The 17,961-nt window shown below is 39.5% G+C and overlaps 1 protein-coding gene across 4 annotated transcripts in view; it reads left to right on the top strand.

Moving 5' to 3' along the window:
• Positions 1-17,961, top strand: part of SPECC1L (sperm antigen with calponin homology and coiled-coil domains 1 like) — a 142,628-nt gene that overhangs the window by 50,209 nt on the left and 74,458 nt on the right. For all 4 annotated transcript variants that reach the window (XM_047827678.1, XM_047827674.1, XM_047827675.1 and 1 more), the window contains 3 exons: positions 537-690; positions 4,954-6,587; positions 7,633-7,840. In XM_047827678.1, the coding sequence (XP_047683634.1) occupies positions 537-690; positions 4,954-6,587; positions 7,633-7,840 (1,996 nt within the window). The remainder of the gene's footprint in view (positions 1-536; positions 691-4,953; positions 6,588-7,632; positions 7,841-17,961) is intronic.

Here is a 17,961-nt window from a genome sequence, read left to right as displayed (position 1 = left end):
GAGCCCGACACAGGGCTCAAATTCCTTACCCCCAGGATCGCAACCTGAGCTGTTATCAAGGGTTGACACTCAACTGACTGAGTCGCCCACGCACCCCATATTTTTGTATTTTTATTAAAAAAACTTTTTTTAATGTTTATTTTTTAGAGAGAGAGAGAACGTGAGCGGGAGAGGGGAAGAGAGAAGTGGGAGACACAGAATCTGAAGCAGGCTGCAGGCTCTGAGCTGTCAGCATAGAACCTGATGTGGGGCTTGAACTCATGAACTGTGAGATCGTGACCTGAGCCAAAGTCAGATGCTTAACCAACTGAGCCACCCAGGCGCCCCAGAGTTTTGCATTTTTAAAAGAAATGTGTGATTGTTTATAAACCAGTAAAGTACTCTCTGCAGCACAGTATGATGCATTGGTAACTGTCAGAAAGTCTTTGTTAGGCTCTTGAATTTAATATAAAAGCCAAGAACTTTGCTTTAGTCTCAAAATGTTATTTACTCTTGCTTCATCTAGTCAATTTGTTTTTCTTTTCTGTTACTTCTAGACCAAGAGCAATGATGACCTCTTAGCTGGAATGGCTGGAGGGGTGACAGTGACTAATGGTGTTAAAGGAAAGAAAAGCACCTGCCCTTCTGCTGCATCTTCAGCATTGGTCCCTGCCATGACCACCGTGGAGAATAAATCCAAGATCAGCACAGGTATAGGTGGCATTCAGAATAAGAGTTAAAGTGCTTTTTTGTTTGAAGCCAGAGTGCAGTGGTATTTAAGGGGTTCCACTAGTTAGAAAATGTCAGACATGTATTTGTATTTCAACCCCATGTACTCATCACCCTTATCAACTGATGGCCAGTCTGAATTCCTTGACATCCACCTCCCCTCCTCGTTATTTTGAAGCAAATTCCAGGTGTCATTTAATTTCTTCCACAAATATATAATTATCTTTGAAAGATAAGGATTCTTCTAAAAAGAAAATCACAATGCCATTATCAGTACTTAAAATAATTAATAATAATTTTTCAAATCATAAATATAGAGAAATACTCAAATTTACAACTTAAAAAAAAATTTTTTTTAAACATTTATTTATTTTCAAGAGACAGAGACAGAGTATGAGTGGGGGAGGGGCAGAGAGAGAGAGGGAGACACAGAATCCGAAGCAGGCTCCAGGCTCTGAACTGTCAGCACAGAGCCCGACACGGGGCTTGAACTCACTAACCATGAAATGACCTGAGCTGAAGTCAGATACTTAACCGACTGAGCCACCCAGGTGCCCCTCTTAAGTTTTCTTTCTTAAATCTATTTTTATCTTATAATTTAATTTTTGTAAAAACTGTTTGTTTGACCTGTACTTTCCTGTGATCTGTATTTTGATGTCACATCCCTTTGATGTCCTTGGCCATGTTCCTTTGTTTGTTTACTGTTAATGCGATTGGATCTAGAGTCTTAATGGGATAAATTCAGGTTCATATTTTACCCCCAAGACTCCTTCAAACATGGTAGTTGTCCATCCACTAGTAGGCATATCATTTTTGGTTGTCTGTCTTTCCATGATACAGGCAGCCTTTGATGATCAATGCCTGTATCCATTCATTCCTGTTCTATCATTCTTTCTTTATTCATTAGTAGCAATTTGGCTTTAGATTTGATAGAGTCCATGAGTTAACTCGTCCTGTAGTCCAAGGAGTAATGCTATCATTTTTTACTTTTTACACTTACAGAAAAACTTTAAGTCTTCCAATGAACACAAGACCATATGTTTGTAATACAGCTGATGAAAGCCTGTTAGTAAAGATTATAACAGACCTTCTTATCATCCTTATTTAGGCTCTTAGCCCTTTTTGTATGTATTAGACTTTTTTCTAGCTCAGGTTTACCTACTGTCCTCTCTCTTGCTTTGACCTTCTGTGGTTTTTTCCTTCCATCCCAGATCACACCCTCCTGCTAATTATAATAGTCATGTGTATGATCACGAGGAGGAAACATGGAAGTCATTATATTAGGCATCATTCCATTTTATGCTCACTATAGCCCTATGAGGAGGTAGAGGCTATTATTATCCTCATTTTAGAGTTGTGAGAGCTATGCTTAAAGCTCAAGTATCTTGGCCTAAGGCCTTGCATTTGTTTGCTCAGAAAATATTTATTGGGTACTCGCTTTGTACCGGGCCACAAAGCTGGTAGTGGAGCAATGGCTGCACCTTAGGTCTTTTGTTTTCAAGCCTGAGGTCATCACCACATTTAACACTCCAGCTTGTGTGGTAAGAAGGAAATTAAGTACTCTAATACCATCTATATATCTTCCTGTTTCCAGCTTTTAGAATTTACTGGGAGAGATCCCTTGGATTTGGGCCTTGGTTCCCTACTGATACCTTCCCTCACAAGGCTGAATTCAGTTATCACCTCCCTGGATCCATTGCCCCTACTGGTGGCAGCTTTATACATCTGTATTAGTTTGGTAGGGCACTCGTAACAAAATACACAGCCTGGGTGACTCAAACACAGACATTTAGTTTCTCACTAAAACTGGTTGAAGTCTGAGATCAAAGTTGTCAGCCAGTTTGGTTTCTTCTGAGGCCTCTCTCCTTGGCTTGTAGACGGCTGTTTTCTCCTTGTGTCCTCACATGGTGGTCCCTCTCTGTCTGTATCCCATTCTCCTCTTATAAAGATACCAGTCAGATTGGATTAGGGCCCACCCTAATAACCCTATGTTAACATATGTACCTCTTTAAGTTGATTACTCTTTTTCAAAATACAGTCACATTCTGAGGTACTGGGGGTTATGTCCTCAACATAAGAATTTATAGGACACAATTCAGCCCATAACAATATCCTTACTTCTTCAGTTCGTCTACTCTATGTTTATTTACTCCCCATGACTTCTCTAAGACCAGTTCACTTGTCTGTAACTCAGATTTTTCTATCTACTCGCTGGTCACAATAATCTCAGAAGGGGAGCTTTTCTTTTTCATGTTCTGTCTGTCTCTTCTTTTCTTGTTTCTTTACCTCTCCTTTCCTTTTGGGGCATTGTCAATCCCTTCCCTCATTACTGGCTCCTTTCCTTTTTGGCTTTCAGGCATGTCCAGATCTTTTCTTTCTTACCCCGGATTTTGGTTTGGTTTGCAATTGTTTCTTCTCATCTTGTTTCTTCTACCCTAAATCTGTTACAGATTTATTATCCCTTCTGTGTTCTTACAGAGATCCAGATCTCACTCCCCAAATGTACGCCCTCCTTTTTTTTCTTTTACTATTCTGCCTGTCCACATTCCTCCTTTAACTGCTCTTCTTCCTTATATGTTTCACTTAGCCTCTAGATTAGTTTTCATAAAAATACTCTTTTCTGTGTGTCTTCCCTGCTCCAGAACACTTATTGAACATTTACTATTGTGACTCACTAAATTTTCCCTGATGTTCAGGGCCCTGTAGAAACTTCCCCTACTGTTCCCATTAATTGAGTGACCTTACTTTTCCTTTCTGTGTGTCCTGTTCACTTCTGCTTCCTTGTTCTGTCCTGTGGCCCCCCCTGCTCTACACCAAACCCCTGGCAGAATCAGTGGCTGTCTACCTATATCACATAGACCTTTCGCTCTCTCTTACCCCTGAAGCCTGGTGCCTGCCATGTAAAGAACTAGCAGGTTTTTACAAAATACTGATTAGGTGTAGATCTTATTTTTCTTTGCTTTTTTATTTATTTATTAAAAATTTTTTTTAAATGTTTATTTTTGAGAGACAGACAGAGACAGAGTGTGAACAAGGGAGGAGCAGAGAGAGAGAGGAAGACACAGAATCCAAAGCAGTCTCCAGGCTCTGAGTCGTCAGCACAGAGCCCGACACAGGGCTCAAACTCATGAACTGTGAGATCACAACCTAAGCCGAAGCTGGACACTCAACCGACTGAGCCACCCAGGCACCCCAGCTTTATTTATTTATTTATCTATCTATCTATCTATCTATTTATTTATTTATTTTTGAGAGAGAGAAAGAGAGAAAGTGAGCGGGGGAGGGGCAGAGAGAGGGAGACAGAATCCCAAACAGACTGTGTGCTGTCAGCACAGAGCCCAGTGTGGGGCTTCAACCCATGAACTGTGAGATGACCTGAGCTGAAACCAAGAGTCGTTTACTTAACCAACTGAGCCACCCAGGTTTCCCTGTTTTCTAACATTTAAAGAGGCAGCATAGTGTACTACTTAAGTTGTGGATTCTGGAGCCAGACTCCCTGCCTGCATTTGAATCCTTGCTCATCCACTTATTACATGTGGGATGTTGGCAAATTACTTAACATCTGTGTGTTTCTTCATGATAATAATAATGAGGCTTGTATAAATTAATGTATATGAAGTGTTCATCTGTGTATGTGTAAAATAAGCACTAAGTACATGTTAGCTATATTATAATTAATGTTATTGGTATTATTTATATGTCATTCTGTGATGTGAAAAACTTTTTGCACTTACTTTGATCGTACTTTTTTTGTTTATTACAGGTATCTTAGATTTTTGGTTTGTCCAGAGGCTGCTTTTCCCTTCTTGCTCATCCTTCTTTACCATCTGCTTCTATAGTTAGTTTGCTACCTGACTGGCTAATCCTAGAGTCTGCTTCATCTAGCTTGCCCTAGAGTATTATGCCCCTGGCCACTTGTTTAAAGTTCATGGTTTAGGATTCAAGTTAATGGGTAACTTTTTTTATGTTAATAGCTTTATTGAGATATAATTCTCATTTTATAAAATCCACCCACTTAAAGCATAGAATACAATGTATAACTTCTTTTTCATGGATAATTAAAAAAGTAAATGATTTGGTTTTGAGGAAACTGAATTTTACAGTGATTAGAATCTAAGGCAGGATTAATGTCGGTCAAAATCAATGTGTAGGCCTCTAGATTTCATCTCATTAGACCTAGGGAATAACCTCTGTGCCTTTTGTTGCTAATATCTTTGCCTTACATTCTTTGTTATAAACATTTAGGCACAAGTTCTTCAACCAAGCGGAGCACTTCTATAGGTAATAAAGAATCCAGTTCTACTCGAGAAAGATTACGCGAACGTACCCGACTAAACCAGAGCAAAAAACTACCCTCTGCGGGTCAAGGAGCCAATGATGTGGCATTGGCCAAGCGTTCCCGCAGTCGCACCACAACAGAATGTGATGTTCGCATGAGCAAGTCTAAGTCGGACAATCAGATCAGTGACAAAGCTGCTTTGGAAGCCAAAGTGAAAGAGCTGCTCACGTTGGCAAAAACAAAGGATGTGGAAATCTTACATTTGAGAAATGAGCTCCGAGACATGCGGGCCCAGCTGGGCATTAATGAAGATCATTCAGAGGGTGATGAAAAGTCTGAGGAGAAGGAAGCCATCATTGCTCACCAGCCAACCGATGTTGAGTCCACCTTGTTGCAGTTGCAGGAACAGAATACTGCCATCCGCGAAGAACTGAACCAGCTAAAAAATGAGAACAGAATGTTAAAGGACAGGTTGAATGCCCTGGGCTTTTCCCTAGAGCAGAGGCTAGATAATTCTGAAAAGCTATTTGGTTATCAGTCCCTGAGCCCAGAAATCACCCCTGGCAATCAGAGTGATGGAGGAGGGACCCTGACCTCTTCGGTGGAAGGCTCTGCCCCTGGGTCTGTGGAGGATCTCTTGAGTCAGGACGAGAACACCCTCATGGACCATCAGCACAGCAACTCAATGGACAATCTAGACAGTGAGTGCAGTGAGGTGTACCAGCCCCTCACATCGAGTGACGACGCCCTAGATGCGCCATCGTCCTCAGAGTCCGAAGGCATTCCAAGCATAGAGCGCTCCCGGAAGGGGAGCAGTGGCAACGCGAGTGAAGTGTCCGTCGCTTGCTTGACAGAAAGGATACACCAGATGGAAGAGAACCAACACAGCACGAGTGAGGAACTTCAGGCAACTCTGCAAGAGCTAGCTGATTTGCAGCAGATAACCCAAGAACTGAATAGTGAAAATGAAAGGCTTGGAGAAGAGAAGGTTATTCTTATGGAGTCTTTATGTCAGCAGAGTGATAAGTTGGAACACTTTAGCCGACAGATTGAATATTTCCGCTCCCTTCTGGATGAGCATCACATTTCTTATGTCATAGATGAAGATGTAAAAAGCGGACGCTATATGGAATTGGAGCAACGTTATATGGATCTAGCTGAGAATGCCCGTTTTGAACGAGAGCAGCTTCTTGGTGTCCAGCAGCATTTAAGCAATACTTTGAAGATGGCAGAACAAGACAACAAGGAAGCTCAAGAAATGATAGGGGCACTCAAAGAACGCAATCACCATATGGAGCGCATCATTGAGTCTGAACAGAAGGGTAAAGCAGCCTTGGCAGCCACGCTAGAGGAGTACAAAGCCACAGTGGCCAGTGATCAGATAGAGATGAATCGTCTGAAGGCCCAGCTGGAGAATGAGAAGCAGAAGGTGGCAGAGCTGTATTCCATCCATAACTCTGGAGACAAATCTGATATTCAAGATCTCCTGGAGAGCGTCAGGCTGGACAAAGAAAAAGCAGAGACTTTGGCTAGTAGTCTGCAGGAAGATCTGGCTCACACCCGAAATGATGCCAATCGTTTGCAGGACACCATTGCAAAGGTACCGTTTAAGTAGACAGAATGTTCTGCATCAGCGTTATGCAGCTGCAGTACACACCATGCTTACCAAAAGCCGGTATCATTTCTGTGATATGTCATTCACTTTTTGTAGGCTGATTTTGTTTTAAAGCTTGAGAATGGTTTTCCTTTATTGGGATACAGTAAAACATATTCTCGAAAAAATGTCACTTTCACTGCCTGTGAGAGGATGGGACTGTAATTATAACAGAATTTGTCCCTAGGCTAGGTACGCCCAGGGGCACATAGAGGACTATGTCTTGTTGCTGACAAGGAAGGACCTTAGAGATCATTGGTCCAGCCCCCTTGTTTTATACGTAGCATAATAGCAAGGACTTATGCAGAACTACAGCCTGGGGTTGCTGGCATTCTGGCCAGGGCTCTGTGCCCCATGTCATTGCTGGTGCAGTGTTTATTTGCATGAGTTACCCAATTATTCTATCTTCCATTTTATTTCCTGTTTTAGGGCACTGGTTTTTAAAGAAACACTAGTATATCTTTGGCCAAAATTTAAATAATTTAGATTGTAATTTTTTAGTGATGATGTTTAGAGATACAAGTTAGGGTATGTATTATTTGTTGGAACATATATGTTGGAAGGCACTTTGAGCTAATACTTTTGCAATAACAGTATTTGAGAATTTGTTTCTATTTTTAATTTGGTAATGAAACTGTCACAAATCAGACATCTTGGGGGGGGGTGGGATGGGAGAGGGATATTAATTATTAATCAAATACATGTCTTTGGTCCATACTTTGGAGAAGGGAAATTTTTTTAAATTTCCTCATAAATAATCTAGTTAAGTTCAGTGATATGTCAATATAATTTGTCAGTGATATAGCAACAAATTATGTTTAAGCATATTATAGAGTGCTTTTTCATAGATTCATACAGTTACTACAGAGCTAGTTTTAGCTCATACCTCGGAACTCATGCTTTGCTTCCTTTGAAACAGTGTGTACATCCATTGTAGAATTTATCTTAGAGCAGCTCCTACTTTTCTAATGTGCACCATCATTCTATACAGGTAGAAGATGAATACCGAGCCTTCCAAGAAGAAGCTAAGAAACAAATAGAAGATTTGAATATGACATTAGAGAAACTAAGATCAGAGCTGGAAGAAAAAGACACAGAGAGGAGTGACATGAAAGAAACCATCTTTGAACTTGAAGATGAAGTAGAACAACACCGAGCTGTGAAACTTCATGACAACCTCATTATTTCCGATTTAGAGAGTAAGTGATGGGGAAGCTTTTCATTCCTTTTGTTGTACCCATGTTAACGAGCGGGGACAGTTTGCATTCAGTAACAAAATGAAAATTGGTCGCTGTCACTGCTGAAGTGGACAGGCACAGTAGACAGTGGCCTGCAGAAATACGCATGTGGCAAAGCGTATTTCACACATTAGCCAATAGTCTTTGGACTGCTATGTTTTGTTCATAAGGAAGAACTGTTAAGAGGAAGCATTGCTTCAAAACTGTGCTTGGTTACAGAAAATCATTTAAGGAAAAACTGATTGTTATTTTATTTTTTTAGATCTTAAGAAAAGCCATTTATTGTTCTAATGATCGCAGGTATACTGAGACAAAAATCAGTCATCCTTTATAATCTTATGTCTAAAGCACAGGTTTTTCTTTATTTGTCTGGTTTTCCTCCCAACCATGGAGATTTTATGATCTGGTAGGATTGAAACTCCTATTTTAAATTGCTTTAAGTTTTTTGAAATTATTTTACAATTATTTCACTTACAAAAAAATCGCAAAACTAGTACAAAGCATTTCTGTGTTGATAGTTTGATGAGGAGCAAAAATTTGGTTGATCTTAAAATGTCTTCCCACAGACTATTTATTATGTTGCAAGTGAGGAAGAAGAAACAACCAGAAATTATTCAGTGGAAAAATTGGGCAACACTTTGACCTCACTGGTGATCCTGTAAATAAATGACAGAGGCACAGAGAATCACACTCACCATCAGCTGGGCCATATTCTGGCTGAAGCATAACTGTAACGAATCATAAAGAAACATTAAATAGGGGCACTTGGGTGGCTCAGTCGGTTAAGTGTCTGACTCTTGATTTTGGCTCAGGTCATGATCTCACAGTTCGTGGGTTCGAGCCCTATGTCAGGTTCCATACTTGATAGTGTGGAGCCTGCTTGGGATTCTCTGTCTCCTTCTCTCTCTCTGCCCCTCCTCTGAGCATGCTCCCTCTCTCTCTCTTCTCAAAATAAATAAATAAACGTAAAAAAAAAAAAAAAAGAAACTTTAAATAGACAAAAAATGAATGTTTTACTAAAAACACAAGAATGTGTGGCGCTGTATTCCTCAGAACTGCCAGTGTCATAAAAGACAAAGACTATGGAAAAGTTCTAGATTAAAGGGGTCTGAGGAGACATGAATTAAATGCAATACCTGTGCCTAGACTCTGTCTAACGCTATAGGGAAAATGCTATAACAGGTGTTCTGACAGAACTGGAACTTTAAAAAACTAGATAGGACAAAAGTGGATTATAGATAAACATATGTAACCATATCAATTTATAAAGTTGATAACTATACTGTTTATGTAAGTCAACGTCCCTATTCTTACAAATCACACACTGAATATCTAGAGGTAAAGGACCATGATGTATATCCTTAAAGGATTCAGGGAAAACATCAGGGATAGATAAAGACAGATAGACAGGGATAGAAGATGGCAAATGATGAAAAAGATGGGTAAACAGTTAACATAAGCAAATCTGTGTAAAGTGGTCATATGGGTGCTTTTTGTACTGGTTTTTGCACCTTTTTGTGAATTTGGAATTATTTCCAAATAATACATCTTAAAAATTCTTAGTGTTCTTCATCCAGATTCCTCAAATGTTAACAAATTTTAAGTTGTAGTACACTTTAATGATAGCCAGGTGGGGACAAGGAGAATGTGAATAACCTTTTTGGATACACTGGTTAAAGCTTTTCAGCCTTGTGGTTCATGATACCGATCCTTTGAGCTCTGTGTTATTCCTTGACAGAGGATCAGTAGGCAAATACAGCGTTGGGCCAGATCCCATGTGCTGTGGGCACAGAGGCAGGGAGGTTTGAGCTAGTTCCAGGAGAGAGTGGGTCATTTGCAGGAGTCCTAAACATGTCTTTTGCCAGTTCTGAACTCTGGCTAGTTGGCTCGGCATCTGTGGACTGACCCCAAGGTTATTCGGAACATTTTGAGTCATTTGGCTACTGAAGTAGCTGACTGTAGGACTCTTTTCTTGGAGACAGTTACAGTCCTACAGATAAAACTTTCTCATCTGAAATTGTGAAAAACTTTGGAGAGTTTAACATTCGTATCTAGTCTGTATTTCAGTGTCTCTGAACGGAGAGGATTTATGTAACTGTATTTCCTAAATGTAAGAAGTTCTAAAGTTTTCAGATTAACTTGGAAGTTGAGTGTATTTTCCATGTAGTACTGATGACAACCTTTTCCCTTGCAGGCCTTTTGATTTGAACACAGAAAGAGTGACACCTTGTGGTAATTGGGTTAATGGCTAGAAAAATGTTAGCTGATAAGGATTCCTGGAATGAAAAATGATTGACAAAATAAAAATTATATAAACTTTATGTGGATTTTATTATGAAGTGGCTGAAAATCCTGAATAAATTTTTTTTAGCCTGGTATCTTCTCCCCCCAATTTTTTTAAAATGAAAATTTCAAATATACATAAATACTGCAAACATGGTAGAGATAGCACCCACTGCCTAGATTTGACAGTCGTTAATGTTTTATAATATTCTCCTTCCATGTGTGTATCTGTATATGTGTGTGTTTGACTGAGTAGTAAGTTGTAGTAAGTTGTAGACTCCATGAGACACTTAATATTTTGGTGTCATGCAACTCCTGTTTTCCTTATAATCATATCTACTAAATTTGGCATAATTCCTTAGTATCCATCTAATAGCTCACATTCAGATTTTCTCACCTGTCCTCAAAATGACTTCTAACAGTTTTCTTAGGAACCAGGATCCTGTATTCTGATAGGAGTTAATTTATTTCTTAGTGAATTCTAGCACTTGGTATTGATGCTAAGTCATCACTTGGTATAGGGCACTTGATAACAAGGAACACTGTTAATTGAGAAATTGAGATTTTCTTTTTAAGATTTTGTTTTTAATCTCTACACTCAAAATGAGGCTTGAATTTACAACCCCTAGATCAAGAGTCGTATGCCCCACCAACTGAGCCAGCCCAGGTCCCTGAGAAATTGAGTTTTTCATTTGTGGAATATTTTAGCAACCATTACCATACTCAGTTTTAGAACTTTTTCATCCCCTAAAAAGAAACTGTACCCATTAGTAGTCACATCAACCCCCAAATGATCCTGACTTTGGAATTAGTGGTGAGGATTTTAAAGCAGCTGTTGTAACTGCACTCAGGGTGTTGAGGAAAATCTGCCAGTAATGAATGAACAAATTGCAAATCTCAGGAGAGAAATAAAAACTGTTTAAAAAGAACCTAATATGTATTATAGAACTGAGAAATTTAACAGCTAATTTAAAAAGTTTACTAAATCATTAAAATAGTTTTTAAGTTTATTTATTTTGAGAGACACAGAGACAGCGCAAGTAGAGAAGGAGAGAGGGAGGGAGAGAGAATCCCAAGCAGGCTCTGTGCTGCCAGCGTAGAGCCCAACACAAGTCTCGAACTCACGAAATCATGACTTGTGCCAGATCATGACCTGAGTCATGTGTGTCAGATCATGACCTGAGCTGACACCAAGAGTCAGATGCCTAACTTACTGAACCATCTAGGCAGCCCACTAAATCATTTAAACAGCAAATTAAAAACATAGAAGAGCCAGCGAACTTGAAGATCAGTCAGTAGTCACTATCCAATCTGCAGGACAGAGAAAAAAAAAAAGATTGAAAAAAAGGAGTATAGCATCAGTGAGTATGGGACAGTATCATAGGGCATAACATGTAGTTGGAGTCCCAGATGGCTTTTCAGATAACATCAGTGCCATACTGATTAGATTTGGCCTGCAGTACCTTTTAGTACTATTTGGATTTAGCATCCAGATTAGAAAGATCTGATATAAAATTCACTCAGTAAATAAATACTGTTAAGACTTCTGATTCAAGATGATGGCCTGAGGCCATACTTCCTCTCCCTCCCAAAATCCTAGTAACATGGTCCTGCCATGTAATACAAAAATTACAATGAATCTGTGGGTGTCTGGGTGGCTCAGTCGGTTGAGCATCTGACTTCAGCTCAGGTCATGATCTCGTGGTTCTCAAGTTCAAGCCCTGTGTCAGGCTCTGTGCTGCCAGCTCGGAGCCTGGAGCCTGCTTCAGATTCTGTTTCTCTTTGTCCCTCCCCTGCTTGTGTCTGTCTCTCTCTCTTTCTCAATAATAAAAACATTTTTTAAAAAGTAAAAAAAGTTTACAATGAAACTAAACCAAAGATAGAAAATAGGTGAGGGGTCTCATCAGTAGATCAACAATTTTGACTAACTTCTGGAATATATAAAGCAGATATAATTGGAGTTATGGAGAAATCAAACAGAACAGAAAAAAAAAACAAAACAACAAACCTACAGTCCAGGAGAACACTGAAACTCTGAGTATTGATGTTCCCAGCCAAACTTTGGGGGTGGGGTACTAAAACCTCTTCCTCAGGGGTTATAGGGTCTGGGACAAGCAGCAATTTCAGGCTGTGGTATAAAAGATTGTCAGCATTTGTACCACCCTCTCCATTGTAGAGTGCTGGCTGTGGTGTTTGCCCCAGGCTCAAATTTATTTATTTATTTATTTTTTTTTTTATTACGAGAGAGAGCTTGAGTTGGGAAGGGCAAAGGGAGAGAGAATCTTAAGCAGGCTCCATGCTTAGCACAGAGCCTGACGCATGGCTCGATCCCACAACCCTGGAATCATGACCTGAGCCAAAATCAAGTTTCACATGCTCAACTGATTGAGCCACCTAGGCGCTCCTCGAATTCTTTTTCTAAATAAGGTGGGGAACATGGTGCCAGGGGCTCCTGCCATAACTTCGGTATCAGAAAGAGAAGTAAAGCCCTGCCTGAAGTAACAGCAGGCTGCCATGTTGTCTTGAAATGAAGACTACACATAGGGAGAGGCAATTTGGCCCAGCAGTGAAATGGGGACACACACACACACACACACACACACACACACACACACACACACACACCTGTTTCCTTGGTTGAAGCCACCCACTTCTGCCTCCAGAAGAGGGCCCCCTGTAGGCATATATCATCAATGGAGCCTTAATCCAGTCATTGCGTTGAGGGGAGAGGCCTGTAGTTAGAACAGTGACTTCTACAATTATTGAGAGACGTGTGGAAGTCACTGATATTAATTATCCTTGTCCTTTGTAAGAAAGGCCAACCAGGACTTACTGGACATTTAGTTTCTTAAAAGAGAAACAGCAGAAAGAAGCAACTCAACTGAGCCTGAATAAATTAAGTTAATGACTTCACTGCTAGTCCAGCAAACCAAAGCTGAGTGGTGTTGAGGGTAGTGGCATGAACGAGATCTCAGGTATGGCTCAAGTGATGTGCCCATCAGTTACAGTGACTTTTTTGACCACTTTGTATTTGTGTAGTAATGCTTGCTGTGTGCTTGCATTTATGTATAGCTCCTTTCCTGCCCTCTGTAGTTCCTGAGATTGGGGGCTAGGGCCTGACATCTAGCAACACAGGTTTTGCGCTTTTACATGGAACACTATTGACTATGGTGAGTAAACGTGGCTTGAGATTAGAGAAGTAGCAGAAGGAAATGGAGGAGACTTGTATAATTCTTGATGGGAAAGCCTTTTTCAACACTAGTGGGAAGCCATAAAGGAAAGTTTCCTATTTGACTATGTATTACTGGAATTTTCAGTTCAGCAAAATAAAAGTACCATAAATAAAGGACTTTGAGAGAAATATTTGTAGCACATATAAAATATATAAGGAGAGTCTTATTTGTATCAATATATATATATTGACATATATCAATGACATTAGGATAATCCATTAGCGAAAAAGAGTGTATGAATAGGTAAGGCAGAAAAGGTGCGAAAAGATGCTTGACTTCACTAATAAACTCTAAAACAAGATGCCAGTTTTCACTTGGCAGGTGTGAAAAGTGAAAAAAGTTGATACTGTGTAGGAGAGGAGAAAAGGGACCTCTTGTGTATTGTCGGAAGGAGTATAGATTGCTGCAGCCTTTTCAGAGTATTGATCAGAATTTAAAGTACAACAGTACTTTAGCAACAATGTTTAGAAACATTCTTACTAGTTTGCAAATATAAGCTTAGATATGTATGTTGCAGAATTACTGGTTACCACAAAAACTTGGAAGTTGAGATCTAGTTAATAACCTGTGAGCACAGTGCATCCCCACTGGCTGCCGTTTCATCAGTGAGGATAAATTAGACAGGTCTATGTGTACAGCCATAGATGGAATAAAGCAGATAATGGGACAGTAGAATATGAGCTGTGTGTATTATTTCTGTAATTAAAAAACATACAAGTTTTAAATACAGCATTACATTGAAATGGTGACCAGGCATGATGATTTCCTTAAGAAATACTGATACAGTGTATTCTATACAATAAATTTTATAACTTGATGACTTCTCAAAAAAATTTTCTGCATTCTTGAGCTGGATCCTTCTAACAGATTGACTTGGATCCTGTCAATAGTTCCGAGTTGTCCTTCATTACTTCTTACAGTTCTAGAAATGTGTCTGCAAGAAATATCTGAACAATTGTGTAAAGATACTCATCGTGTTTATGACAAAAATTGTGGAACCATTCTGTTTGTCAATAGGAGATTACTAAAACATATGTCCAACTGATGGAATACTAACAGCCATCAGATAGTGCTGTAGATCTGAATTGATTGATAGTTGTCCATTATCTATCTACTGCTAAGTAGAAAGGCTTATGAAGAAGTATAATTAGTATTATCTCACTTTTAAGAAAAAAGTTCACACACGTATGAAGTCTGGAAGGGTATATGCCAAATGCAAATAATGAGTAATTTTATTTTTACAACACTTTTCTGTTTTCCAGACTGTTTATTGTGAGCATGCATTCCCTTTAGAGTCGAAGGGAAAAAGTTGTATCTACTTTTTTGGGGGGAAGGGGTGATAAAAATGAATAAAAAATAAAAAAAAATATAGTAGTAAATGGTTTATTTGAAACTCATCTGTGTCCTCTTTCAAAGCATCAGGAATTGTGGTTTGGGGATAAAGGTGTGGCCTGGGGATAAAAGGTGCCTGCCTCTCCCCTCTGCCCCTAAGGCATGGTATTTTAACTGGTATTTTACTCTTGCCATTTCTCTTCCTCTAGTAATTGCCCCTGATGTTAGGTGGAGGTGCTTGATAGGATGTAAGGGTCTGATGGTACTGGGATATCAGTATTCTGAGGAGTTTCATGGATTTGGAGGGCAGGAAAGTTTGCTTGTGAACTTTCATTATTTTCTACCCCCAGGAGTCACAGGTTGAGCCTGTGCCCATGGTAGTTGCCCAGTAACATCAGCATGCGTGATGGGTATATAACTGGAGCCGGAACGAAGGCCTGGTTGATTGTTCCTTGTTTGTCAGGGGTGAGAGTTCTTGGTGGTGAAAAGATTATGAACCCCATTATTAAATGGGCAGAGCAGTGCCCAGAATTGTTCAGAGCAAAGTTGGTCTAATTACAATGAGAATAGCAATTTACTTGATTTCTAGAATAAAAATAACATTGTAAAATTGAGTTGTAACTTGTAATTAAAAATGAGATCATAGTAGTACTTCTGTTCTTTGGTAGAATTTAATGTTGCTTTTGAGTTGAAGACAGTAGATGGCAGTGTCCCTCATTGTAGAAGAACTTGGAAGAGGAAGGAAACTGCTTTTACAGGCCCCAGAGTTGAAGACTAACAGTATCCTTTCGTGTAACCATTAATTGGGCCAGATGGCAATTTTGCTAAAATGGTCTTCCAAACAAGAGCATAAGTACACATTCCTCTGTTTCCAAGGAGGAAAAGCCTGTTGTCATTTTTAATACTTTATGTTACAAAGTGAAAATACAGTTGATTCATGAAGTTTAAATCAAATTCCCTAGAGACACTTGTAGTGTACTTCATTCTGCCTAAATATCTCCATTGGCTGCCAGCTTCCTTTCTATTTAAAAGCATTAATAAGACATGACGATAATAAATACATAGTGCTGAGTGTGTAAGAATGTCCTTTTAAGAGTAGTGATTATGTGGCGGGTAAAGAGAGAAGGATAAGAACAAAATAAATGAATGAAATTTGAGGTTTTATGATCAGTCTAAGATGGCCAGGTGGCTTCACATGTCACTTGAGAACAAAGACACACCAGATGTTAAATTGAACAGTACTAAGATTTGCTGTCATTTGTCTTGTGTGAATTATATATAAAGATAGGTATATATGTCCTTTGTGACCAGAAGAAAAAGAAAATGGTTTTTAGCAGAGGAGGAGAAATTCACATTTTTTTGTTCGCTTGCCTATTTTAATTATGTTTTGCATTTAAATATAGTGTAAATGAAAAATATAACTCCTAGTGTTTTCAACACTAGAAATATTTCAGTTTCTGTCCTTCTTATCTGTGTCTGATTATATCACCAAGACCTTGAATTTGTCTACATATAGGTAATAGGGAGCTGAGGTCCCATGCTGGTTCCAGAGTTATCCTTGCTTCTGGAGATATGGATCAGGGTATTGGACTCACTCATCGGTGTCCACTTTGCCCTTAACCAAATTGAATAGCCCTTTTGACCCTGTTTCCAGGTTAAATGAGGTCTGAGGCAGCTTATACAGAGACAGACTTTTAAAGTTTAATCCTTTTCATTATAAAAACATCCTCTTTTCTGTCCCTAGGAGGGTAAGGACTATATCTTTTTTCCCTTTCCCTTGTAGCTTAAGCATCTAGAAAGAAGCCTGGCACAAAGTATGTACTTATGAGGTATTTGTTGAATTGATGTAAATTTTGAACAGTTTTTATTTCAAAGGCCCGAAATTGGTTGAAGAATTTTGTGGCGATGAATGGGAGGGAGTTAACTACTGGCTACCAAAATTGGCCAGTTTTTCCCCCCATGTTTTACTTATTTATTTTTTTTTCTAGCTTTAGAAAATTTATCATCATTATATATTTATAATATTACACATATAATTGTTATAAATATTCTAGGCTTTTATGTTGTTACTGAAGTGAATTCATGTCATTTAAAAGTATCTGAACACAAATGTATCAATGCTGAATTAAAGGTATCATGTCACACAGGTTACAACAGAGCAGGTTTCTGATGGAATTGGGAGGGGAAGATAAGCAGTCTAAGAAAAGACATCATCAGCACACCCCTACTTTTGTGTGTTGATTAAAAACTAATAATTTGTGGGGCACCTGGGTGGCTCAGTTGGTTGAATGTCCAACTTTGGCTCCGGTCATGATCTTGTGGGCTTGTGAGTTCAAGCCCCTAATCAGGATTGCTGCTGTCAGCATGGGAACTCACTTCAGATCCTTTGTCCCCCTCTCTTTCTGCTCCTCCCCCACTCTCTGTCCCTGCCTGCGCACACACTTACTCTCAAAAATAAATAAACGTTAAAAAAAAAAAGGCTAATAATTTGTTAGCTTAAGGAAGTTTTTTTTCTAAGATTTTACACCCAGCATGGGGCTTGAACCTACAACTTTGAGATCAGAAGTCACATACTTTAACTGGCTGAGCCAACCAAGTGCCCCAAGATTGATTAATTGATTGATAGATTTTTTTTATTCTCTTGTTTTTTTTTTTTTTTTTGAGTTTATTTAGAGAGAGAGCATGCACGAGTGGGGGAGGGGCAGAGAGAGGGAGAGGGAGATAATCCCAAGCAGGCTGTGTGCTGACAATGGGGAACCTGCATTGGGGCTCGAACCCATGAACTACAAGATCATGACCTGAGCCAAAACCAAGAGTTGGACACTTAACTGACTGAGCCACCCAGGCACTCCGAGATTTTTTTTTAAGATTTTAATTTTGAGGGGCGCCTGGGTGGCGCAGTCGGTTAAGCGTCCGACTTCAGCCAGGTCACGATCTCGCGGTCCGGGAGTTCGAGCTCTGCGTCAGGCTCTGGGCTGATGGCTCAGAGCCTGGAGCCTGTTTCTGATTCTGTGTCTCCCTCTCTCTCTGCCCCTCCCCCGTTCATGCTCTGTCTCTCTCTGTCCCAAAAATAAATAAACGTTGAAAAAAAAAAATTTAAGATTTTAATTTTGAGTAATCTCTACACCCAATGTGGGGCTTGAACCTACAACCCTGAGATCAAGAGTCGCATGCTCTACCGACTGAGCCAGCCAGGTGCCCCTTAAGAAAGATGTTTTGATTACATGTGACACT

This window comes from Prionailurus viverrinus, chromosome D3, assembly GCF_022837055.1.
Source record: "Prionailurus viverrinus isolate Anna chromosome D3, UM_Priviv_1.0, whole genome shotgun sequence".
Lineage (NCBI taxonomy): Eukaryota > Metazoa > Chordata > Mammalia > Carnivora > Felidae > Prionailurus > Prionailurus viverrinus.
This window is presented reverse-complemented; position numbering and strand designations above follow the sequence as displayed.